This window comes from Heloderma suspectum, chromosome 4, assembly GCF_057233095.1.
Source record: "Heloderma suspectum isolate Gila_16-S chromosome 4, 16-S_ref, whole genome shotgun sequence".
NCBI lineage: Eukaryota > Metazoa > Chordata > Lepidosauria > Squamata > Helodermatidae > Heloderma > Heloderma suspectum.
Genome location: NC_139461.1, coordinates 276713402 through 276739340, shown reverse-complemented (window position 1 = coordinate 276739340; position 25939 = coordinate 276713402). Strand labels below are relative to the sequence as shown.

The following is a 25939-nucleotide window of genomic DNA, read 5'->3' as shown; positions in this document are numbered from 1 at the left end:
AGGAAAAGGCATGCTTATTTAGAATTATGGACTGCTTATATTGCTTATATTGACATATATATTTGAAATGGAAATGTTAAATTCTCTCCCCCCCACCCCCCTTCCTTCCTTCCTTCCTCCATATCAAGGGTGACATTAATGATTACTGCGTATGGATCTGTTTTATGATATAGTCTTTCTTCCCCCACCCTGTTGTTGCTTTCTGTGTGTGTGTGGGGGGGGGGGGTGCTTTATGTTGTAGTTGCTGTTATTGTTGTATTTGCAAATAAAAGAAAAAGAAAAGGCAGCTCAAAACAAGTGAGTCCTTAAAGCCCATTTAAAGGCCTGAAAATATGGGCCCATACTATAATAGAGTTCCACCAGCATGTGGCCACTACTGAGAAAGCCCTATCCGCTATGGCAGCCCTATGCCTGCCAACCTAATTGATCTCACCAGAGGGCAAAAAAAAAAAAAAAAAACAGGGCCTCCAGTTGATCTCAAGTATGAGTAGATTGATATGGGTGAAGGGAGTCCTTCAGATAATCTTGTCTCAAACCATTTAGAGCTTTAACAATCAGTACCAGCACTCTGAACTGGGTCTGGAAATGCACCTGCAAACCGTACCGCTGTTTCAATATTAGTTTCACATTTGCCAACCACACTGCCCCCAACATCATCTAAGAGGAAGCATTTCGCACCAGCTGAAGTTTCCAAACAGTCTTCAAAGCAGCCCCACATACAGCGCATGACAGGAGTCTAGGCTTGATGTTGCTAGTGCATGAGTAACTGAGGCCAGATCTGCCTTTCCCAGATAGGATCACACCTGGCACACTAAACTGAACTGGTAGAAGGCAACTCCTGGCCACCCCCACCACTTGTACATCCACATATAGCGCTGAGTGCCTCAAGCTGTAAACTTGATCAATCTAACAGTAGATGCAATATACCAAGTACAGATAGCAGCAGAATGAGGCCCAGCATAGAAAGAGAAGATGTTGGAGCCACAATACCCTCTGAATATTCATTCCAAAGTACTCAACATAACCACTCAAAACTGTACAGATGTGGTGGTTGTGGCTTCAGGGCCAAAATCTGCTTTTAACTCCCCAACCAGTGACAGCCCTGAACATCAATTGGTGCTTACATGCTGTTTACAGTCACACGTACGGAAGATGTACAATAGCCTTTCCCAACCTGGCACTGCCCAGATGTTGGGATCACAACTCCCATAATTCCCAGCCAGCAAAGCATGCTGGCTGGGAATGGGAGTTACAGTCCCAACACATTGGGAGGGTACCAGGTTGGGGAAGGCTGATGTGATCCCTGAATTTGCAGCATCTCTTACCTTCCTCAATATCATTCCTTAAAGAAGCTTCCAGCAGTGCCACGCTGGCCTCAAAAGAAACCTTCTTGCGGTTGACAACAGTCCTCTTTTTCTCATGTTTCCTCTTCTTGTGCTGCATCTCCTTCTCGTACTGAGCCCACTTCTTCAGCTGCTGAGCCCTGCGTTTCTGAGCTGCCCGGAGCCGCTCTAGGGTGGGGACCTTATCTAGCAGTTGGAGCTCTGTCAATAAGTCCATGTGGGCGTCCATTGCTTCTGCAAATGGGTCAATGGGTCAGCCACACTTCCGCTGAGCACCTTGCAACAGCTGCCTGGCACTAAGAGAGCACTATGTGGCTGCACCGTGACCACCAGCACTTTCTAGAGTCTGGAGAGCACATGGTGGAATCCTGGAGAGAGAGAGAGAGAGGGAGGGAGGGAGAGAACCACAAAAATAAGTATGTGCATCTTGTGCCAGACCAAAACACCAAGCCAAATAGAAAATAGGAAAATAGCATTTTCCCAAATTGCTAGATTCTAAATTGCTATTTTATATACTAATTATTTTACTTCTTCTATAACAAATAATTAAAACAAGAAAAGCATTTTCCCCAACAGCTGTACATCAAACTACTAATGCATTTAGATATTCGGTCAGACCTGTGCATCTTATCTAAATATATAGAAATTGGATGTACACTGAAGAGTACTGAACTCTAAAAGATCTCTTTTACGTGCTGGGTTATCCTAAGACAATAACCCCTGAACTAATTTCTACTGCTGTTTTTGTTTCGATCCATCCATCCATATATTCACATGTCAATACCATAGGTCATAACAAAGAACACAACCACAAAACCCACCAAAATTCAGTTGTCATATTTTGTTTCTTTAGGCATTTAAACTCAAACTGGAATTAAAAACAGTTCCACCAACCTGGCAATGTCAGGGATTCTAAATCACTTTGATTTTATGGCAAGATAAATGATAATGTAGAAGATTGGCACTACTGATAGGTGGGGTTTACAGATTTATAAAATATACACAATCATTGTGCATGAACGAGATACTCAGAGGGGACCTGAGTTACACAAAAACTTGGGGATTGTTTGTTCTTGTAGACAGAAGTATCCCAGAATAGCAACTCACTAAATCTTGACTGCATGAACAGGCACTAAAGCTTGCCTAATTTCTATGCAAAGAAATTAAACATGCATGCCTACTTCATCTACTGTGTATATCTGAAAAATCCTACATTAAAATGACATCGGTTGGATGCACTCTCTACTCTACTGGGAACGGGCCATAGCTTTGCATTAAGAAGGTCCCATGTTCAAGCCCTGGCCTTCCCAGGAAGGGCTGGAAAATACCCCTGTTTGGAACCCTGGACAACTGTTGCTAGTCAATGTAGACCAGAGATGGGCAGAATGTAGATCAGAATCTATTGGTAGATTTCTGGGTGATTTGTACTAGAGACTGCAGTTTCTGATTCCAAGCAGTTTAAACAATAGCAAGTAAAATTTTAAGTAACAAAAAGGCTGACCTTGTACTAAATACTTTTCTCTCAGCCGCAGTTTTCCTCAAGTGTAAACTATGAGAACTGACTGGTTGCCTTTGACTAGGTCTTTGTTCAGCTCTACTGGCCAGTTTTAGAGTTTTGTGTCACAATACTTGATCTGCAGTAACTCCGTACATGTATAGGCAGGTTATCTCAGATATATGGCTCATGGGCTGCAGGAGGTCATTGGCTCTACTGCCTGAGCCACCATTTTGTGTCTAGTTGTGGTTGGTGGATCTCAAGTTTCTAGGAGAAAAAAAAAGTAGATCTCACAAGCCTGAAGTCTGTTCAACGCTGGTAAAGACAACATGCTGAGATGGACCGAGATCTGACTCGGTATAAGGCCACTTCCTGTGAAAAGATTACTCAACTCATCCATTTGCTTTATTTTGAATCAGTTTTTAAGAACATATATATTAATATTTTTGTAACATAAGAAGAGCCCTGCTGGATCAGACCAAAGGCCAATCTAATCCAGCATCCTTTTTCTCCACAGTGGCCAACCAGATGTCTCTGAGAAGCCCGCAAGCAGGACAAGAAGGCAATAGCCCACTGCCACTGGTCCCAAGCAACTGGGATTCTTCTATCTTACCTTAATTATGTCAACTCATTTTCAGTTTCAGCATGGCTGAGGACTAAGGCAAGAAAGTTAGGCCAGGATCTAGTGGTAGATCTCTGGGCAATTTGAAGTAGATCAGCAAGGACTTCCGACTCCCTATTTTTTTTGGTGATGGCAACAACAAAATGACTTGTCCTGCTCTAAACTATACTGCTGAAAAATGAAGAAAGCTTGGGGTAATCAGGAGTGGAGTTTTATGTTGAAGAAGGACTGTGAGCTGCATTTCATTCTGGCACTCAGATCAGAATTCTTTAATTCTATGTGTATATCTTTTGCACCAGGCTTCTGTTGCTGGATCTCAGGGTTCTTATAAAAAACACAGTAGATCCCACAAGGCTGAAGTTTGCCCACCTCTGGACTACAGTCATTAAATGAAAGGAGGTTAGTTAGCAAAGGAAGACAGGACAAGGAATTATGAAATCAGATAGGATGACGACCAAGGCCACTTTTGGTTTCTGAGTCTTCAGCAGATTCTACTGGGCTAGAAATCCAAATGACTTCAAATACCATTACCAACTTTTTTTTCAAATATAATTTCTGATAGTCTTACTCAGACAGTGTAAATACAGGTAATCGAGTTAGTAAAATTAAATGCTGTGAGTTATCAGTGAGTGCAAATAGACCTTTATTCCATTGAAACTTACATGCAGTGGAAAAGAAACAGGTTATCATAATGCAAATAAAAACAAATACTTATTTTTTCAAAAAAATCACTGTGCAACAGAACGTTAAAAGGCCATAATTCTAATGGGAAATTTTATGCCATAGACTGAATTTTGTACAAAGGTCTGACTTAGAATTTGGCATTAATTAGGTCTCTTTCCCTCCTACACAAGTCACAAAGAGTTCCAGTTTCACACAAGCCATGTGCAGTAACACTTTCAGATTGGCCTAGTTGCACATGAGAACTTTATACAAAGTACAGAGCTTTGGTGTAATCCCACATGGCTAGGGGTTGCATGTGAAAAATAGAGCTACACAGGTATGGCTTATCACATTGGTTTTTCATACCTGCTGGGCACCTAGTTGGAATGGAAGGTGCAGATCTCATGGAAAAGACCCATGACAGCCAGGTGTTGTGCTTGTCTACACAACATGAGATCACATATATCAGACCAAGAGTGAGAATGACTTCTCAAGGGCAAGTTCCTGAACATTCACACCTTGCTGAAAATGGGAATATATCTTCTTCAGCTCTAAGTTCTCTACGTGTAGTGAAAATCGATCCTATAAGTTTTCATAAGGTCTTACCTTTTTTTCCTGGTGGGCCTTAACAGTTGCCTGAAATGCAGAAATGTAGCCAGGAAAGCTTTCCCCATCACTTCCATGCCAGAATGTCTGCAAGTCAGACAGCTGTCAAAGGCACAGGAGCCCTGCCAGAAAGAAGAGTAGGTAACCTTAGATCTTCAACTCTATATAGTGGACCCAGTCACGTCACGGCTTCCTGTCAAAGCATGATACTCTAAAGCAAGAGTGGACAACCTCCAAATGTTATTGGACTATGACTCACATCATCCTGGACTGTTGTCCATGCTAGCTGGGGCTGATAGGAGTTGCAGAGTCCAACAGCATCTAGAGAACCACTGGTTGCCTACATCTGCTCTAAAGATTTGGATCCTGGACCAACAACTCTGGTGAAGCAATTCTACAGACTTGGTGAATTTGATCAATCCCCTCATGCAGGAATTCTATCCAGTGACTGGGGCTTCTTCTTGTCCCGAAGGAATTTCAACAGTATTCTAGTCTCACTGACATCCTTAAATCCTTTAAACCATGGTCCATAGAGAGGAATTTGGCCAAGGGACTTTAAAAGAGTTTGTAGTAAGGTTATCCTTTTCTTCTCTTTACAATGCGTGTTCCTCTGGGAATTGTTGGTAAGGTTGAGACTGAGAGGTGGTGTATGTGGTATGAGCAGAGGAATTCTTATATATGGATAGACAGCAGAGATGCTCCTGAGTTAGAAAAGGAGAAATGTGGCTCATTTAAGAATCTAAATCAAGAATTATTTGGGAATTATTTTGAAACTCTATTGAAATCAATGTGATTTATTCCCAAGTTGTTACACATAGGATTGCAGCCTAAATATCACTTTCTGCCAACTATGAGCCCATCCATTTACTGCTAACGATGACTAAAGTTTACAAGCTTTGTTTTTAGGACACAGTGGCAAACTGTTCAACACTGGGGAATAAAACAAGGCATTCTGCCTCACACTTGGAATCTCTGGTTTAATATAATTGAGGTACAGATGTAGAAACATGAATTGTTGGGGCAACAGAAGCAAGGGCAGGACACAATAGCTTGCCCCATCTCTTCCCCAAAATGTTCTGCAGCTAGAAGAATCTTTCATCCTTTGGAAGGCAAACAGAACAGTATTTTCTTTTAATTTTTAAAGGAGAGCATTTCTGACTCATCCAACACTCTACCACACAGAGTGAAACATCCATGCTAAAAAGAGATGCACAGAGAAAAAGATTAGTGCTGAGAGAGCCTCTGGGGGGATAGATATGGCTGGAAGCAAAGGCAGAGGTGGAAATCTGAACAGTTCAACTCCTACTCCTAGCAACACAGGGGGAGGAGAGAAAGAAGCACAAGGAAGGCTGATCAGAACCTAGCTGCAAACATCCCTCTACAAACCATTTTGTATCCTAGGATGACTTATGGAAAGCATAAGGGCCTTGGTGTCTTGCAATGTGTAGCCAACAAGTACTTAACTGCCTCCTTTGCAATGCCCATAATTCTTCTCTCTCTATTGGCCCCAACCTCTCCTCCAAGCAAGTTCACTGAATACTAATGGAAACATAGGAAGCTGCCTTATACCAAGACAGGCCCTTGGTCTATCTAGCCTAGAACTGTTGACACTGACTGGCAGCAGCTCTCCAGGCTTTCAGGAAGGATTTTTCCAGCCCTACCTGGAGATGCTGAGGATGGAACCTAATTGAATTAATACTTCCTGCACTCTTTCTTAAAGACTGTTTCAGAGTGCAAACCTTGGGGTTTGTACATCATGCCCAACATTTTCCTGCTTTGCTTCCCCTCCCTTTTGTAATGCTTAATATCCAGCATGAAGAAAAGTACTGGAGAATTCCAAAGCTTGCTTATGACTTGTGACATTTTAGTCAATCCTAAGGAAGTTATTACCCTAACTGTGTTTGGGCTTTTTTTTCTGATGGAGCAGCGTGGCTACCAAAACACACACACACAGTGTATATTCCCCTTTGTTACACACATTTCATTTGACATTACATAATTATGTCTGTTAACTGAAATCAGGAGTCTGAAACCACTGCTCCACATTTTCCATTACTTTCTTCTCATCCTCCACTTTACATTATTTATAAAAGAATTTTTATTCTGTCTTTTCTGCTCCAAGACAGAGATCTCAGAACAGCTTACAGCCCAAAACACTAAAATCATACAAACAACATCATCATCACACACACACGTACGCACGCACATACACACACATTATAGCCAAGTGACTCAAGAACAAGAAATAACCATCCCATGTGCTTTTGCAGCTGGAAGGGGAGGCGCTGCATTTGACAAACAAATTCTAGCTTTGTGTGGGTGAAAAGACAGTAATCATGAGTTTAAATTAAATGCCCAAGCTATCAGAATTGTCCCTTAACAATGCTGCCCCTGAAAAGCTAGAACAACTTTAGGATCTTTTATAGTCATCAACACAATTCTGTCCACCTTCGGGATGAGAGTTGCATAGAACTTTTTTTCTTTTTGTGAAACCGCAAGGGTGCATAACATGCAAATTTTCCAGCATGAATAAACATTATGGAAACATACTATTGAACAAGCTGCATCTGAAATACATTTTGATCATGCCCTCCTCTTACTCACCATTTTTCTAAACCCAAACGTTGTAACCTTTCGTTGCTCCTAGGTAGGTACTGATATTTTATTCAGTAATGATATATTCGCTAGTTGGCTTGCAGTGATACATAGTATTTGATAGAGAACACAAAATGGTATTTATATTTGGCAGTTGTCTGCATGAGATTTCATGTTTGATACCTGCCAATATGAAAACCGCAAAATTTGAATGGGGGAGGGAGAGAATGTACATTCAATTAAGACTTTGAATTTTAAACTTAAAATATTAGGCTTAAATTTGAATAGAAAAATTGAGAATTCAGGCAAATTTTAAATATTTGGAAGGTAGATGGAATTAACTGGGTGGGAATGGATTTAGGAGATTACAAGTATTCATCGTATTCATTCCTGGCTTCAATTTCCTGTGAATTTATTTTAACTGTTCCTCTCATAAACATACGTTGCTTACCTGGGATAATTAACAGTGTATATGGCTCCAATTCACCACCATGCATGAGGGAGGGGGCAGGGTTAAAAGAAAGAAAGAAAAATCAATGGATGTTTTTCCTCTTTAACTGGCCCCTGCTGGGGAGGTCCAGGCAAAAACACTGGGGGGAGGTTTAACCCTGTGTGTGGTGGTCCTGATCTGAATTGGGGCTGTGCGTGCTTACTCTGGAGCAGGGAGGGGCAACACGCAGCCAGCGGGCCACATCCCCCCTTTCGCAACTGCCAAATTTGCTGCTGTGGTGATGGCAGCAGTGAAACAATTGGTGGTTTGCTGCTGAATTTGCTGGCAAACTTCAATGGTGGCCTTAAAAGGCCAAATTTAGCTTTAAACCAAGGCTTTAAAGCTAAAGCCAGTGTTGCAGTTTGCCATCAAAATTCTGTGGAAAACTGCCAATTGTTTTGATCCTGGTGCTGCCCCTCAAATTCAGTGGCACACAGCGCCAAAGGTGTGGCCCCCGGAGCCCCCAAATTTGTCCACTGCTTCTGTAGTGAAAAAAAAAGTTTATCCTCAGCCAGAACTATGCAATTAAGGTAAGTCGCAGTCTGACCCTAAGACTGTGAGGGAAAAAATAAATAAATAGCATAAACTTGGTAAGAGCCTGGAAAGTCATGCAATATAGTAGCTCTTCTTTCACTTTCACTTTCTGCCCTAGTATCCTTTTTACTCCTAAAGTGCTCCCAGAAAAGAAGGAAGAAGATACGTGGATGTGATGCTTGCTTTACTTCAGCCCGTACTGTAGCCTGATCACCTGATATATTTCAGTCTAAAAACACTTTAAAGTGCCATTTAAAAAATTAAAATTAGAACTACTGAACCCAGAAAAAAGCATGTTGTACCTTATGCCAGACCTCATTCACACACACATATACACTAGAATCTACTATAACATTATTTTATTAGCATTTTTACTCGACTTCTTAGCCAAAAAAGTCTCCCAGAGTAGCTTACAAAGTTCAGTAGTAAGACAGTCCCAGCTCTCAAGCTTACAATCCAAAAGACATGGACACAAAAGGAAAAGGGATTGGGGCGGGGGAATGAACATACTCAAGCACTAGTTCTTTCTAGTACATGAGAAAATGTCCTAAAAAGTATGAACGGTAATTTTTTTTTACTTTATAGTTGCCGGATCATACTTTGTGAAATTGTGAATCCCCCCCCCCCCACCACCACAAAAAAAATTTAATTGGGTGGTTCATAATGTCCATACAATGATTGCCACCATTTCTCTGCTGTTTTTGGTACTAAATCAATGGAAACAAAAATAATAATTTTTAAAAATCAGTATTTTTGTCCACTCTATTCTATCCAATAGCATGATGAAACCTACACAGATCTTGACCACATTAGGGCACGCGAAAAAAGAACTGGAGGAGAGGAAATAGGCGCTAGGATGGAACACCCCAGACATCTCTAAGAATGTCTGGATAACTATACAGTCTAGAGACCTCTGTAGCCCCAAGGTTCAATCCCTGGAATTTCTAATTAGAAGAGACAAGTAGCAAGTGATGGGAGCATCCACTTGCCTGAGGCCCTGGCCATCTACTGCCGGTCAGAGGAGTAAAATTTTACTGGGTAAAATGGACAAATGGTCTGACTTGGTAACACGGCAGCTTCCCGTACCCTGTGAATCTGTAATTCATTTTAAGAGAGGAACCCCAAAGAAACAAATACATCTCTGAGGGCTGTGTACATATGATGTTTTCATGGTATTTGCTTTGTGGCAAAGTTATGCCTGTCTTCAGTTGCTGGCCAGCTGTCCCCATGCTACAGTTTAAGTCTTCAAGCGGAGTTCCCGTTTCCAGGGCTGGCTCAAGTTTTGAGGGGCCCCGGGCAAAGTGACCTCTGGTGGGGCTCCTCTTCTCTCTGTCAGTGGGGTCTCTGGGGTTTATCTGGTAATGGCCGGCCACAGTGCTCTGAGCAACGGTACAAGCAGCACCAGATCTAGCCCCTTTTAATTTTAATTTCCCACAATGCCCCAGTGCCATACTACATCAGGAAGTTAATATGGTGGCTAGACTCAGGTGCCCAGCACTGCTCAGAGCATGTATTTAATGGGCAGGCATCAGCAGTGGGCTGTGCCAAGACTAGCACCTGCCTAAGGATGCAAGGCATTGAAGTCTGTTTCAAATCTCACAGCAGGCATAAATTCACCAGGTGGACTCAGGCAAGTCTCTCTTATCATAGTCTCAGTTCCCCATCAGCAATATGGGCATAAAAATGCTTACCTTCTCTAAGTGGTTATTGTAAAGGTGATCAAGATAATGTATACAAAGTTCGTCTACTGAACATTCTAATATAAAGTATTATTATTACAGAGGGGGCGTAGCTGGGTGCCAGATCACATACTTTGTGTGCAGAATGCTCCAGGTTCAATCCCCAGCATCTCCAGGAAGGGCAGGAAAAAGACTTGCTTGAAAGCCTGGAAAGCCACTGACGATACTGGGCTAGAAGGACCAACGGTCTGATTCAGGATGAGGCCGCTTCCTCTATGTGTGCACATGCACGTGACACAGCTAGCACAAAAGCAGTTCTCTGCAGACCCTGCTCACCTGCTAAGGAAGCCGTACCAGGGTGGAGACGAAGGCAAAAGCAGAGGCACTCTATCAAATCAGCAGCCCTTCGTGCACTCACTCAGGCATTAACCAAAACCAGCCATCATCCTTGAGCACAGCACTTGCTACCAGCAAGCAACCTCTTCGTTTCACTACAAACGAACTACCATGAGTACTGCTGAGAGGAAGGCGTTCAGTTTCTTAGAAGCAAATGCAGCAGTTGCCACTAAGAGCAGCAGCTGGGAAGGGCCGGGTGGCAGCAGCAGGTACGCAGACAACATAATCTGCATGCAAACTCTGAGAGAAGGGCAACCAGCCAGCTTCTTTGTGACTTTGGTGCAACTTCTTAATTAGCACTTGACACAGTTCAGAAACCCCATGCAGGTCTCAGTCCTTCTGCTCAGGCTGCCTGTTTTCAAAATGACCTAGTTTCCTTCCCAGTCTTTTTTTTTTTTTTTTTAATACACTTGCCGGTTTTGCTTTTTGCACACACTGATCAGTCTAATTATAGCACAGCCACAATGTTCACTTACCTGTGAAGCAGCGGAGGCCACTGTAGTTCGCAAGGCATTGCAACTATGTGCTCTCTGTCTCGCCCCCTCTCCCCGCCCCCTCGGCCTCTCAAAGGAGAGTGTTGCTCTTCTCTATGAGCCCAGATCTGTTTCCATGAGCTCAGCACTTCCGTTTCTTGAGATGTGCTGAGAACATCCTGCAAGCCATGATGCACAAGCAGAAGTGTGGAAAAGGAGAATATCTACCTCAGAAACCAAAGCAAATTTTATATATATATATATATATATATATATATATATATATATATATGAATATGAGGGAGAGAGGGGGGGTGGTAAGGGGAAAAGCCATTTTATGACTGTTGGGCTACAGGTTTTGCAAAACTCCAGAAGCTGCTAAGGAGGAAAAAAGAAGGTGCCAGGCATTTCTATATTTCCTTAGCTAACAAAAGTTCAGTACACAGTTTCTGCTAACATGTATTCTCACCCTGAAATATTACCCTTGCTTTTTTATTCTCTTCTTTCCCCCATGTTTGCAGATACTGACTGCTCAGATATGTCTAGTGTCGGAGATGTTTGTTAGCAGTATGAAACCTTCATCCTGCAGACTTCACCCTCTCACGAATGCTATGCCATATAAACAGTGGGGGATTCCAGCATCTTTCCACCCTCCACTTCTGCCTCTGCCTTTTTCCTAGGGTGGCCATGCATCCTACTTCACGGATGACAGTTCTATATTTGAACACAGTTCTTCTATTTGCAGAACTGTGTTAAGCCAAGCTCAGTTTAAAGATAAAACCATAAAAAGAGAGAGCAGGGGCCTTAAAGTTTCCAATCAACATTTAGTATATGGAGCACACACACAAAAAGTCATGCCACCAATTCCATTCCTATCCCCAGAAATATTCAGATGCTTTATAATGTATTACACTGCAGGCATTGCACTGATGACAAAGTGCAAGGTTGCTCAACCTGGTTTGCACTACTCATTAAGCCTCCAGGCAAGTCAATCTACCACTCTGAAGAAAATCAAAGGTTGCAATCCTATATCAATTTACCAAGATTAGTGGGACTTACTTCTGAGTAGACACATGTAGGGTTGGTCTGAAAGACTGTTATCCTATGCACACTGATGCAGACTTAACTCTCATTGAACGTTGTAGGATTTGCTTATGTGTTACACTACTGTCACGCTCCACTAACAAATTGTGGCCCTAATCCTGGATACAATCAGACAGTACAGCCAAACAGCAAACATTTTCCCTGGGTTGGAGCTAGTCAGCTGAAAAAATTTAAGTTGTATTTATTAAAAGTATTATTAAACCTGCCCTTCATCCTAGGATATCAGCACAGTACACAAGAGGAACCCAGATAAAAGCCTTGGTCTGGTTGGTCTCGGGAGAGATGCTCCTTCAGGTATTTTGGCCCCAAGCTGTTCAGGGCCTTAAAAGGTAAGCCCTAGGACCCTGAATGGGGCTTGGAAGCAAATGGGCAGACAATTCAACTGTTTCAAGAATTGGTGTAACGTTATCTCATCTGGCTGTACCAGTTAACATTTTCGCAGACCCATTTTGTGTGAATTCAAGATCCTGAGTTGTCTTTGAGTCCAGCCCCACATACAATACATAATAGTAATCCAATCGGGAGGCTACTCAGATCATGGATCACTGTAGCCAGCCCATCCCCATGCAGGAACAGTCATAACTGGTGACCCAGACAAAGCTGGATAAAGGCACTCAGTTGGCCATCAGTAAAAAGAATCTGTTCAGTGGAAAGTGGTAGGAAAAAGATGGACATGACACACGGAGAAATTAAGGCCCCAGCATGCGCTCAACCTCAACATTTCTTCCCCACACCCCCTGTATGTTTATCAAAATACTATGACTTCAATACAAATGACATACGTGTCTAAGTGAATGAACATGAATGTTGATTATTGTTTAGGAAATCATCTTTTTTTAAAAGCATAACTTCCAAAACGGCTCAGAGACTGCTTAGCAATGCCATCAGCACTAAATAACCTTTTTAGAAGCAGCAGCTCATATTTTAAAAGGCTGATTGAACTCCATATTTTAAACATGTCATTAGCCAACTTTTTGGACTTTTTGGACCATTGGCCTGGCCAGGTGAAATCCATTCATGCTTTTTCAATTCTAAAAAGTGTAGCAAGATAAAGCAGTAAAACAGGAGAGGGGGGAGAGCAAGATTCTTAAATCAAGACATTTGAAGTTGATTGGGATGTGCAGTGGGGAGTCAGACAGCCCCAAAGAAAGGGCAGGAACAACAGCCGCTGTATGGCCCTATCCACACTAAAAACCTAAATCAGTCTTATGCCTCTTTAATCGTTATGACTTCCCCCAAAGAATCCTGGGAACTGGACCACAGCAAGGCCTTGAGAACTCTGTTATGGAACCCTAAAGTAGTTTGTCAAATATGCTTTCTGTACTGGGGTACCATTTCAGAGTTGATACAGCAAATTTCACTTGTGAGTGTAATCAAGGATAAACTGTAACAAGATAACGCATTTTAAGAGAGATACACTATAGCTGGGTCAATATAAGACAAATCATATCCAGGCCCAGGCATGTGTCCTGAAGGCACAGAAGGCAGAAAACTTGCTAAAGCTAAGCAGGCCCGGGCAGTGCTGGGATAGAAGACTGCATCGCCTGACAAACTCTATGCATGCTCCTTTTGAATTCCATCATGGAAGAAAGGCAGGATATAGATGTCAATAAAAAATAAATCATCTGTTGAAACAAAGTAATAATAAAGAATGGATTCACACATTTGGTATCAGCTGCAGCATTACTCCCTCTAATAGTGAATTCTGTGCCGCAAATACCAGTAGAAATGAAACCACAATGGGGCCACTGTCTTGAGAAACGAGAGAGAGATATCAGCAAGCTCAGCCTGAGGTGTGTGGAAGTACCAAAAAAGCCACCCAAAGGAGGCATCCCCAGCCAAAAGCCAGCGCAAGGAGGACTGGGCATGCTCAGTAGACACGAGGGGCAGTATCCAATACTGCCGCTGTGCTCCTGCTAGTCCTGTTGCACGAGCGGGAGCCACCGCCCCCACAACAGAAAGCTAGCGGTTCAAAAGGCAACTCTGGAAGCAAGCAGAAACACTAGTTTCCAGAAAGGGACAGGTCAGTGCAGCTTCCTTCTGCAAGCTCTGCCGAGCTGCCTTGCTCCGAATGCAAGCATTTCCTCTCATTTCTGATTGCCTTTTTGAACCACTAGCTCCTCGTTGTGCTAACGGTGGGTCCCACTGCAGACTTGGTTAGGAAAGAAAACTGCAGAGGGGTGGGGAGTTGAGTGAACTAACTTGAGTGGCATATTGGCTTGAGTGGCATATTCGCTCAGAACCTGCAAGTAGCAGCCAAGAGAAGAGAGTTTGTATTCTTTCTAACTCTGGTTTTATTTCAGGTTAAATATGTAGTGATTTCATCATTTTTGTCCAAGTTCTTAAACATTTAAAAATGCAATGCAGCAGCATGCAAGTCAGTGGAGCACATGGCTTCTGCATGTGATTATGAGCTGGATTGGGGCTGCGAAGGTTTGGGGGGGCAAATTAAGTAGATTTCTTAATTTACTTAATTTACTCTACACCTTCTCCCTTACCTACCTCTAACTTGCAATATGAACAATGGGATACCTTCCAAGGCTTTTGTACAACACTCTTTCCCTGTAATATGGAGGAAAAGGCCTACATGGGTATTTGTGGGGCAATTGTTTTTAGATTTTTTAGAATTCAACAGAACATTGAAGCTATCTGTTGAGGGGGAAGGAAAATAAAAAGTAGAGAGAGAAACAGGCTGCTCAAGCTCCTAAGAGCTTAGTAAGTATCCTGGGAGGTGTTTCCACAACACGGAAGACAGATTTTTTTTTTTTTTTTTAAGGAATCAGCTTTGCTGCACTTTGGTCCATGCAGGGCTCCACAAGCAAGTGTTCTGCACCAGTAAAAATCGCTTCCCAGAACATACTTCCAGGTGGGGGTTGGAGTGAACATCATCTGACTGGCAGGGGCTGCTCAACCAATAAGAGAGGCTCCCCCCTCCCCTCCCCTCCCCCCTTTCTGTTTTTCCCCTGAAGGTCCAGATGTACCTGCATTTCAGGAGCAAGCCTCACTGAGCACAATGGGAGTTACTTCTAAGTAGACACACATATGCTTGTGCTGGGAAGGGCAGGGCAGGGGGAGAACACAGGGATGGGAAACCAGACCCCTTTCTAACGAAACTGATACTGTACAGTATCTCTATAACGAAGCTGTGAAGTAGTTACTTCCTAAGGCAATAAACCAAACAATGGCAAATCAGAACCTCGAGATCGTGCTTTAGAGCATTTAGGGAAAGTGCTTTAAACTGTGCCATTTCAATTGAGGGGGAGCTCTGTAAATTCTGATGTGGGCACTCAGGGGACAAGCTTCGTTGACCACAATTGGAGTTACTTCTGAGTAGACACTAATTGGTTTGTGCAAGGATGGGAAACACACAGGAAACCCCTTGACTGGGGTCACAGTGAAAGGCACACCCCTGGGAAGGGCTAGCATACGCAAGATCAATGCGGGGATAGGGGCACCCAGCAACTATACCAAGGAGAACCTGACTTGAGGAAAAGAATCGAACTTTTAAGCAGTCTCAGGAAATCCAGTTTATCCGTGATAAGCTCTGGGGTGGCTGCTGGATGGCCATGACATCATGTGTCCCTAACGACTTCAACACGCAGCTGGCTTGGAGTAAATCGCTGGTGGAGACACCCCCCTGGAGGTGAGAATTAGGAGTGGGGTGGAGGCGGGGAATGCAGGCCAGATAGTTAAAAAAAACCACCTCTCCTTGCGCTTTATGGGGGAAATTTCAGGGAGGAGCGAGGACACATTTTCCCCTTCCCGGTCTCCAGACATTTCCTCAACCTAACAGTGGTATAGAGCTCACATAGATGGGGCACCAACACTTTTTCATTAGCAGGGACTCTGATGTCATCAGCCACACCTCTCAGACTTCCCTGTTCCCTCTGAGTTTAGCTGTAATTCTCACAGTAGCAGGAGAGGGGAATGAATTTTCTCAGCATCAGTGTATAGTTGTGAGCTATCCTTGTTGTGATGCAAAGTATTCTGGGGTGGTCTTTTCTTGAATGGGTGAAAACTAGGGATGTTCTGGTGCAGATTCAAATGAGGCTGGATTCTTTGGAATCCAGCCTCAGGAATCCGTGGCGGATCGGCCCCACTTACCTCCTCTCCTGGAGGATTCCATGCGGGACAGCATGGCTGCTTGTTGCACTAGGAGCCCTTTGTCTCTGCACCGATCGCCTTTAAAAAAAAAAAAATGGCGATCGGCAGGATGTCCCCATAGACTTATACGCAAAATAGAGCCATGAATCTTGTGTATAAGTCTATGTGTCCATAGGCTTATACGCAAGATTCATGGTTCTATTTTGCGTATAAGTGTATGGGCACATCCTGCCAATCGCATTTTTTTTTTTTAATGGTGATTGGTGCAGAGGCAAAGGGCTCCGGTTGATTCAGGTAGGCAGCCCTCAGCATTGCAGAATCCTCGTGGAGCGGAGCCGCTCCGCGAGGATTCCGGGGGGGGGGGAGGAACGGATCACCTCCACCCCTCTGCAGACTCCCCACTGGAATGGACGGTGGGGAATCCGTACATCCCTAGTGAAAACCCAGTATACTTGCTCCTTGCAGATGAAATCTGATGTAACTAGTTTGTTGATATAGATCAACCCAGCTCTCCTTGAGGGCATAGCTAGGAGGACTGTCATGATGAACTTAAAAATGTACCACTACACCCCAATATATAGCAATAAAGCACAGGTTCAGGACTAGCAGTCAGCCCCAAATCTTAGTCCTTCGGCATTATATTGCACCACAGGGGAAGGTTTCAGGAAGATGGGAAAGAAAAAAAAAGTTGCTCTTTTCTCCTCCCTTCCTGAGCTCCAAAAGAAGGCTCTTTTTCCAGGCTGGTTGGAGTTCTGAATAGGAACACTTGTGTTACAGGCTGGGGATCCAGTTCAATGTATTGTCGCAGGTCTCCACTTTGTGTATCTAAGCCATAAGTATATGTAATTGCTTGTTCAAAGGAGCAGAACATAGAACGCGTTTGCTGGTCAAAGGATCCTGAGCGATATTCCCACATGCAGTCTGGATCTAGGGGCAATGGGGCCAGGTTGGCCCATACCACTTCTTCTGCACCCCCTCCCCTCAAAAACTTTTAAAGTAACCCTTTCCAACCTGGTGCCCTCCAGGTGTGTTGGACTATAATGGGAGATGTGTTGGATGACATCTGGAGGGCACCAGGTTGGGAAAGGCTGAGTTAAAGCATCTCCAAACATCTTTCAAGGTTGTCTGCTGCATTGCTGAGCACCAGCCTAAGGCTTCCTGGCACACAGCCTTTCCCATCAGTGCCAGAACCTTTCATAAAATACCATGCAATACCTACAAGCAGGTGTTCTGGAACCAGTCAATCCTGCCTTAGGCAATGGAAATTGGAGCTCCCTGTAATCCCTGGGCTAAGCAATAGGCATGCTCTTACCAGCCCACGCCAAATACCAAGGGCAAGTGTCCAAATGATGTTAACACCTGTTTTGAGCTTCTTTGTGGCTGTCAACTAAAAACAAAATTAAAAAAACACTGGATATAAGAACAGCCATGCTGGATCAGACCGAGGGTCCATCTAGCCCAGCGTTCTGTTCACACAGTGGCCAGCCAGCTGTCGACCAGGAAGCCACAAGCAGGACATGAGTGCAACAGCACCCTCCCACCCATGTTCCCCAGCAACTGGTGTACACAGGCTCACTGTCTCTGGTACCAGAGGTAGCACACAGACATTAAGACTAGTAGCCATTGATAGCCTTTTCCTCCAGGAATTTGTCTAACCCCTTTTTAACATCCCTTCTAACATTCTAACGTCCCTTCTAACATTCAAACTAAAGGCAGGTTCAAAGGATCATTTTAATATCTGCAGAAATCACAGATCAGTTGTATGGGGCACGGGGAGGGAGTGATCTGCCCACAATCCCAAGGAAAACCACAAGCTGCTAGCCAGCATTCAGTCTTGATTTCTGGAAACCATTCAGACGGTACTGGAATGGCATGGCTGCCGCTTCCCTATAGCCAAGAATATTTGAATGAAAGAGTCCAACGAGGCTGTCTGATCATGTGGCACAGCAGAGCTGCACCTTGCAAGAGGTGAGCACTTTGGCATGGCTGCTCCCAATGGAGTCAGCCCTTGCAACACAGTTTCCTCATCCAAATTTTAAGGGAACAATGTTGGGTTCAGACATGAGGAAGTGCAATAGATGAAATCAGACTAGAGGATAGCAGAGAAAGCCAACAAGGGGCGGAAGACGCTGTATACTGCCACCCCAGCATGGCTCCCTCTGTAAAGGATTTTGGGGGCCTCTAAACGAGAAACTATCTGTGGACCCCTTTAACCATGAGGGGCAGGATATCCAAACCAAGGGAGTAGCCATAGCTCAGTGGCAGTGCACGTACTTTGCATGCAGAAGATCCGAGTCAGTCCCTGGCATCTCAAAGCAGGGCTGGCAAAGACTCCTGTCTGAAACTCTGTATGGCCACTGCCAGTCATCAGAGACAATACTGAGCTAGATGGACCAATGGCTGGTCTTGGTATAAGACCACTTCCTGTGTCCTTTAGAGAGAGACTAAGAGTCCTCTGCCCAGATGACTCAAGCAATCAAGCCAAGTCATGTGCCAATGAACTTCATTGGCAGAAAAGAATAGCAGTTAATCCCACATTAGATTACAAGTTAATTTATTATTATTCATTTAGTTACAACATTTGTATACCACTCCACATCTAAAACAGATTCTGGAGTGGTGAACATAAGAGGTAAAATAGTAAAAAGATAGAAAGCATTAAAACACCATATTAAAATTATTCTTTTAAAAACAGAATACCAATAAATACTGTGGCTGGTCAGATATAGAATGCTTTCTAGAAAAGAGCTATTTTCAGGAGGAACTGGAAGCAGCACAGTGTTGGCGCCTGCCTGACCTCCAGGGGCAGGGATTTCTAAAGAAAGGGGGCCGCCACACTGAAGGCTCTTCTCCAGGCAGACTCCAACTGGCTATGGGTCCGTGTGGAACCACTAGAAGCATGCCCTCTGATGACCTCAGTGACTGGGAGGTTGGTAAGAGAGAAGGCCCTCTCTCAGGTATCCTGGTCCTCAGTTGTTTAGGGCTTTGTATACTTTGTACACCTTAAACTTGGCCCAGTAGTGAATAGGCAGCCAGTGCAGTTCCCTCAACAAAGGAGCTGCATGCTGAGGAACAGTATTCTCTGCTTCTTTTCTCACCCCCCCCCCCTGAACATTATGATGAAAACCTATGTCCATCTTGTGACAGCCAGTTTGGTAGATCACATTTAAGTCTCCTTATTGCAAAATCATCATGCAACCGAATAGCTCCTACAATTATTCTTCCAAGGAGATTCCCCTCGAGAACCCTGCACTCAAATGTTTGCCCTCTCCAGGTCCTTCACATACTGTCTGCACAAAGAATGCTAGCATCTCAGGAAGAACTTAAAAGTTTCATAGTGGCCGTTTTTCACATAGCGGAGCTCCCAGAGATGATTCCTTGGTCACTCCAAGAGAGTATAGAAATTTTGTACTAGGTACAAAATTTAGCATCCTGAGAATCTCTTTTTTTTTTAATAAAAAATGTCACTCTTCTAACCATTAAGACAATGAAAATGGGCTTGAAATTATGTGGGCAATAGCAGATGAAATCTCAGTCTACATAAAGACTATCGCTTTTCAAAGAGTTGGACAGAATAATATAGAGGGGTAATTTCCTTGGTAATACATACTCATTGTTGGTATCTCACCATGACCTACAGTTAAACTAGTTCTGTCGGTCCTTCAAAAACCTACATTAAATGCCCACACTGTAACCAACACTGTGGCAATAGTTGAGCATACGTTTTGGTGATTGTTTGGGGCACCTATTGCATAGTGTCCCTGATAAGCAATACCCTCCCCCTGCAACTGTTTGGAACTTGTTTTAAAACCTTAATATGTTTTCCCAAAGTGTGTAAAGAACAAACACTTATCTGCAAAGCCACATTTCCTTTAAAAGGAAACAAAACCCCTGAGTGCAAAGTTTTTTTTTTCTCCTTTTCAACTATGTCCTGTCACTCAATTACATCTCTCTCTAACACACCCTTTCCCTTGGGAGTGAAATTGACTAGACCAGAAACTGTGTGTGATCAATTTCACCACTTGAGATTTATATATAGATTAGAGAAAGCCACTGCAATCAGGCTAGGAAACAACAGGTTCTCTCACCCGCACCTCACCCCTCTAGTGAGGTTCCCTTAGTGTTCTCCCTTCACCACACATGCATATTTCTATCATGGTTGCACAGTGACCAAACTACCAATGTTGAATTGGATATACTGTAGAACACATTCCCATTGTTATTCAGAAATAAATTGCCTGTTCAGAGTCTCAAGGTGAAGAAACAGCTGAGCAGGCACCGGTTTTCCAATTGCCAGACTTTCAATGCCCTGCAAAGCTCTCTGACTCTCCTCATAATCAGCAGGTGCATAAATAACCAAATATATGCAAACTGAATTTTTAAACATTTATACAGAAATCAGAATTTTATTACCACAAACAAAAGAAAAATGCACAGAAGATAGTTTTGGCAAAAATGTCCTATCTCAGAAATTTAAGATTAAAAAAATGGCATTCCCTCCCTGAAGCTTTAGAAATAGAACTGACATAAACTGATACCAAAGATCTCCAGTCATGTAGAGTCCCTAGTCTCGTTTTCCTGTAGCGCTGTGGCTCTGCACCAAAATATGCCAGCAATTGGAGCAGCCTTCCCTTCCCCAACCTGGTGCCTTCCAGATGTTTTGAACCACAACTCCCAGCAGCCCCAGCAGCTAGCATGGCCCAATGGTCAAGGATGCTGGGAACTGTACTCCAAAACATCTGGAGGGCATGAGGTTGGGGAAGGCTAATCTAGAGAATGCTTTTGGACCTGACCATTATTCAACAGTGAAGGGCACTGACAGCTAGCTGGAAGCAAAAACTATAGAACCATTACTAATAGGAAATGCCTTACATTAATAATGTGTCTTTCAATTCCATAGTTACCAATGCTCTTTGGCAGCAATGATTTATAATTAAGAAGACAGCAGTGTATTGCAGAACAAGAGGGTCAAGCAAGTTGACCAAAAGCCAAGCACTGATTTATGAGATGTGCCTTGAGATGGAGAACAAAAGAATGAACTGAAGACTACAGCAAGGCTTCTCAAGTGTACTCCCCTAAATCAAGGAGAGAAAAACATTATTCCAGTCTCCCTAAGATAAGAACCTTTCCAGAAGAAGCCTTTCCCCCCCTTTTTTTTATCATCAAGAATGCCATTTAGGGAGGAATGCACAAATAACTGCAATCATTTCAGTGTAGAAGTCGGTGTGGTGTAGTGATTAGAGTGGTGGACTGGGACTCAGGAGGTCTGGGATTCAAGTCCCCACTTGACCATGAAACTCACTGGGTGACTTTGGGCCAGTCATCGACTCTCAGCTTAACCTACCTAGTCTTGATGGCTACGTGCTACCTCCAGTATCAGAGGCAGTGAGCCTATGTGCACCAGTTGCTGGGGAACATGGATGGGAGGGTGCTGTTGTGCTCATGTCCTGCTTGAGGGTTCCTGGTCGACAGCTGGTTGGCCACTGTGTGAACCCTTGGCCTGATTCAGCATGGCTCTTCTTATGTTCTTACCTCACAGGGTTGTTGTGAGGAAAAATGGAAAGGAGGATCATGTATAGCACCTTGGACTCCTTGCAAGAGGAAAGGTGGGATCTAAATCTAACTAATTAATAAATAAAATAGCCAGTGAATGTTCTGGGGGCACTGCTGCCACAACACTGCTAAAGCTGCCTGGGCATAGACCTCCTGCATCTGTTGGTTGGGAGGCCACTGGGAACACCACTGTTATTAGCCATGAGTGACAGCTAAATGGGACCTCCAGAAGCAATAGACTTCTTAGCTGCTGCTGCTGAGGTCAAACATTGGAGGGAGACCATTGTCTTCATACCCAAATAGTTGGTCACTGCAGGAAGCAAGATCCCGGCTGGGATTAGATGGACCCTCGGCCTGACTCAGAAGGGCTCTTCTCATGTTCTTATCATACACAATGCCTTACACAGGGCATCATTCTCCTTCTGACAATGGAGAGCTTTCCATATAATGAAAACTTCACACGCATTTATGCAAGTGATGGGTGGCTTCCGAGAGCAATTAATCTAAAATTCAAGCTGTTGCCTTGACACAGTTAAGTCAATCTTCTTCCAGATAATAAAGCTATCAGATAAAAATCTTTGAAAAATCATCACTTTAATTTTCCTGCCTGTATCTGGCAAGCTAGAAACAGACTTCCCTTGTCTAAACCTTTCCCTAGTACCAGGAGGAGAAATGTCATAGAGGAACATTTTTAATGGAGGCTGTTGACATTTATAAGGATTCTATATGTGTGCAAATGCGTGTGTGTGTGTGTGTGTGTGTATATATAACAAATTTGTTCTTTAAAAAGAGGGGAAACCCCTCTTTCCCTTCAGCCCCTTCATATACTTCTGCAGGGAGATCTTTTAGCATTTCAGTTATTCTTGCATGAAAGAAGAGAATAGATAGAGCTGGCCAAGGGCCCATCTGGCTCATCATCCTGCATCCGACAGCAGCTGGCCATTCAGGTGCCTCTAGGAAGCCCAGAAGCAGGCTGTTCCGGTGATAGTGGACGATTTTGGTTTCCTTGCCCTCTTAGAAATCTTACCCAGATATTTTGATAGAAATAATTTTAGAACATATTTCTATGCAGCTCGGAAGGTGGCAACGAGAGAGAAGGCCTTCTAAGTGGTGCCCCCCCCCTCCATTGAACAAGCTGCCCGATGAGGTCCGCCTGGTGCAAACATTGTTATCTGGTGCCAGGTTAAGACCTTTCTTTTTTTCCAGGCATTTGGCAGCACATGATGAGTTTTAATCGGTCCTGGATGTGTCTTTAGTTATGATTGACTGTTAAAAGTTGTTTTTAGTTATATGTTATTTTGTGTATATTGTCTGTGCACTTTTATGTAAATGGATTTAAAGCTTTGTATATTGTATTTTAATGTTTTAATTTCTGTAAATTGCCCAGAGAGCTTCGGCTATGGGGCAGTATAGAAATGTAATAAATAATAATATTTTTGTGTCTTGTTTATCTTAAGTGGGTCTCTCTTTTTCAAGAAATGTTCCCTTTCTTAAACAGGTATCCCCTCTTACCTGAACTTTTTCAAAACAGAATCACTGGAGAGCTAGTGTGGTATAGTGGTTAGAGTGTTGGACTGGGACCCAGGAGATCTGGGTTCTAGTCCCCACTCGGCCATGAAGCTCACTAGGTGACTTTGGCTAATCACGAACTCTCAGTCTAACCTACCTCACAGAGGTGTTGTGGGGATAAAATTAAGAGGAGGACAATGCAAGCTGCCTTGGGCTCCTTGCAAGAGGGAAGAGGGCAAGAAATAAATGTAAAAACAAATAAAAATAAATAAATGACACCATTAGTCATCTTAAAAGCAGTGAATTAACTTCTCAGCGCTTGCTGACAGCTGACTTGTCAATAGCTGGCCACTGTCCCAGGGCTGATTTTCCAAAGCATAAGATATGTCAAGGACCCTCTAGTATTTTATGCTGATCTTGGTGTTGTTTGTTTATTTATTATGAGCTCAATTCTTGAGCAAAGCATCACACAACAGCAGCCTGGGACAAAACGCCCAAGTGGATTCTCTGGTTCTGGAACCTGTGGAAACTGGTGGTTCCAATGTCAGTGAGGCGGTGAATCCGCTCCAGGCTTCAGTCAGAACCAGTCAGAACTCTAAAGGAGCTATCCAAGGTGCGAAGTTCTGACTGAAACCCAGAGCGAATTCACTGCCCCACTGACACTGGAGCCATCAGCCTCTACCGTCAGGAACTTAAGTGGCCTTCAGCATAAAAGAGGAAAATTGAAAAACAAAGAAGCACAGGAGCGATGAACTTGCTGCCTTCCCTGGCACATGAGTGCAGGTCTTCTAAGACTGTGTTTTAACAGAAGCAGCTCAGTAAATGAGGAGGCTTCTTTAATCTGTGCTCCCATCCATGGCTTGAGTAATTGCGCTGTGCACAGGAATGACACTTAAGCCCCAGGAAAAGTAATTCTGAAGCTGCAGCAGCAGCTGCTGCAGTTCTCCTTTACAAGATGCAATAGATCTGGGGAAGCAGTAATCCTCATTGCAGAGGCCCTGCTTTTGTTTAGCTCTGTACCTCCACCTAAGAGCATGCATCTTTGTAGCATCCATCCTGTTATACAGCTTTCTCACAAGACCTCAAGGCTGTATTTGCACATATATCAACATACACACTTATATCATTTATTTTCCAAATGTCTGTGAGTTTGCCTGTCTATCACCTTTTCCTCCCAAATTGTTTTGCTGGAGTGAGCAGAAGAACTGACAGAAAGCTGAGGGGGATCATTGGTAATCAACTTTTAATAGAGAACCTGAAACTTTCCACAAAGAAGTACCCCTTCCCCCTAGAACTATAGTATTTTCCTGAGCTTTAGGACAAAAATCAGTGTGTTTGGTATCAGCAGGCATTACTTCAGTCCCCATCATCATCTCAGACCTATTTGTATGCCTAGCAACCAGCATACCTCACACTAGGCAATGAGGCAAAGGCTGTTATCCTTAACAAAATGTGGAAGCAAAGGGTCAAGAATAAATATAGGTAGGCATATAACTGGCCCTCACCCAGGCATCTCACCTAACTAGCCATCTATAATGCAATGAGAAATTCACTATCATATATATTAAAGAGCAGTCTTCTGTGCACATGTACAAGGAACATGCAAAGAGCAGCACCAAAATATAAATACTGATTACCGTGACAAACTATGAAGCTATTGGCTGCTATGAGAATTGCATATTCTGGCACCAAAGAAATAAGTGCGTCTTCCTTTTAATTGCTTCCTAGGCACAAGAACGATTCCTAAACAATGTTTCCAGTAACTGAGTTTCCATCAAAGCTGCTTTCCTCCAGTACTGCTGAAATGAAGTATCTCTGGACTTCAAAATGAGTGTTTAATTGTGTCGAATTAGATTTTGAATGTTAAACAAGCCATCATGAAACTTGTAGAACCTTGTTCCCTTGAAGGCCTAAAGCTGAACTCTTTCAAGTGAGGGATTAACTAGTCAGATTTGCTACTTTTCTATGTCTTCCCCCAAACCTCCTTATAGTGGCTAGGTATGAGTCATGAAGTCACCAGCCCCCTCAAAAATGGGGCAACAATGTACAGATGCCACACAGAAAGGGCAATGAACAGTATGATGGCTTGGGTACTTCCAGACAGAGGGTTCCTATCATTACCACTCAGAAGGCATTGTGCAGCTATTCTGTCTTTTCCTCCTTAACGGATGGGAAAAGGACTCAGAGAAGGGATTTTCCTCCAGACCAAAGGAAGGAAGGAAAGGGTTAAATTCTCCCCTCCAAGCCTGCTCTGATCCTGTTAATTGTCAACTCTTCTCCAGCTCATGCTATTTGCAGCTTTTAAAATCTGCCCATTACATGGAAACACACACTTAACAGCACCTGCAGTTAGGGTGGCCATGTATCCTACTTCACAGAGGATATTCCTCTCTTTGAAGGGCTGTGCAGTCCAAGTCCAGATCAGGGCCTTGGAGTTGCCCATCAGCATTTAGCACCTAGAAAGCAGACATACAGCTCACCTAGTCACAGTCTTGCCCACTATAATGAGATGCATCACATTTCTATTTAAACGTTAGTAATTATTCCTAAATTTCTCATCTATACATGAACCAGCATGTGCAAATGTAATGTAAATCTGCTTACTCTTTTGTCCCCTTTTTTGGTGATGTGTAAGTGGCTACTGTACCTCTAGCTTGGGACTAAGCCACATGTGAACAGCATTCTAGGCCTTTTCCTTCTTCTTCCAAATCTTGAACACCAAGCAGCAAAGAAGAGACAAACGGCCATGAAAAAAACAACGGATGGCTAAAAA

General features: G+C 43.3%; 1 protein-coding gene across 3 annotated transcripts in view; it reads right to left on the bottom strand.

Moving 5' to 3' along the window:
* Nucleotides 1-25939, bottom strand: part of PPP1R16B (protein phosphatase 1 regulatory subunit 16B) — a 141141-nt gene that overhangs the window by 90350 nt on the left and 24852 nt on the right. The window contains exons 2-3 of one of the 3 annotated variants that reach the window (XM_084853936.1): nt 2845-3105; nt 1326-1711 (exon numbers count right to left, since the gene is read on the bottom strand). In XM_084853936.1, coding sequence (XP_084710062.1) covers nt 1326-1572 — 247 coding nt within the window. In that variant the 5' untranslated portion in view covers nt 1573-1711; nt 2845-3105. Of the gene's footprint in view, nt 1-1325; nt 1712-2844; nt 3106-10899; nt 10975-25939 lie in introns of those variants that run through there. The other 2 variants (XM_084853935.1, XM_084853937.1) reach the window with 2 other exon arrangements.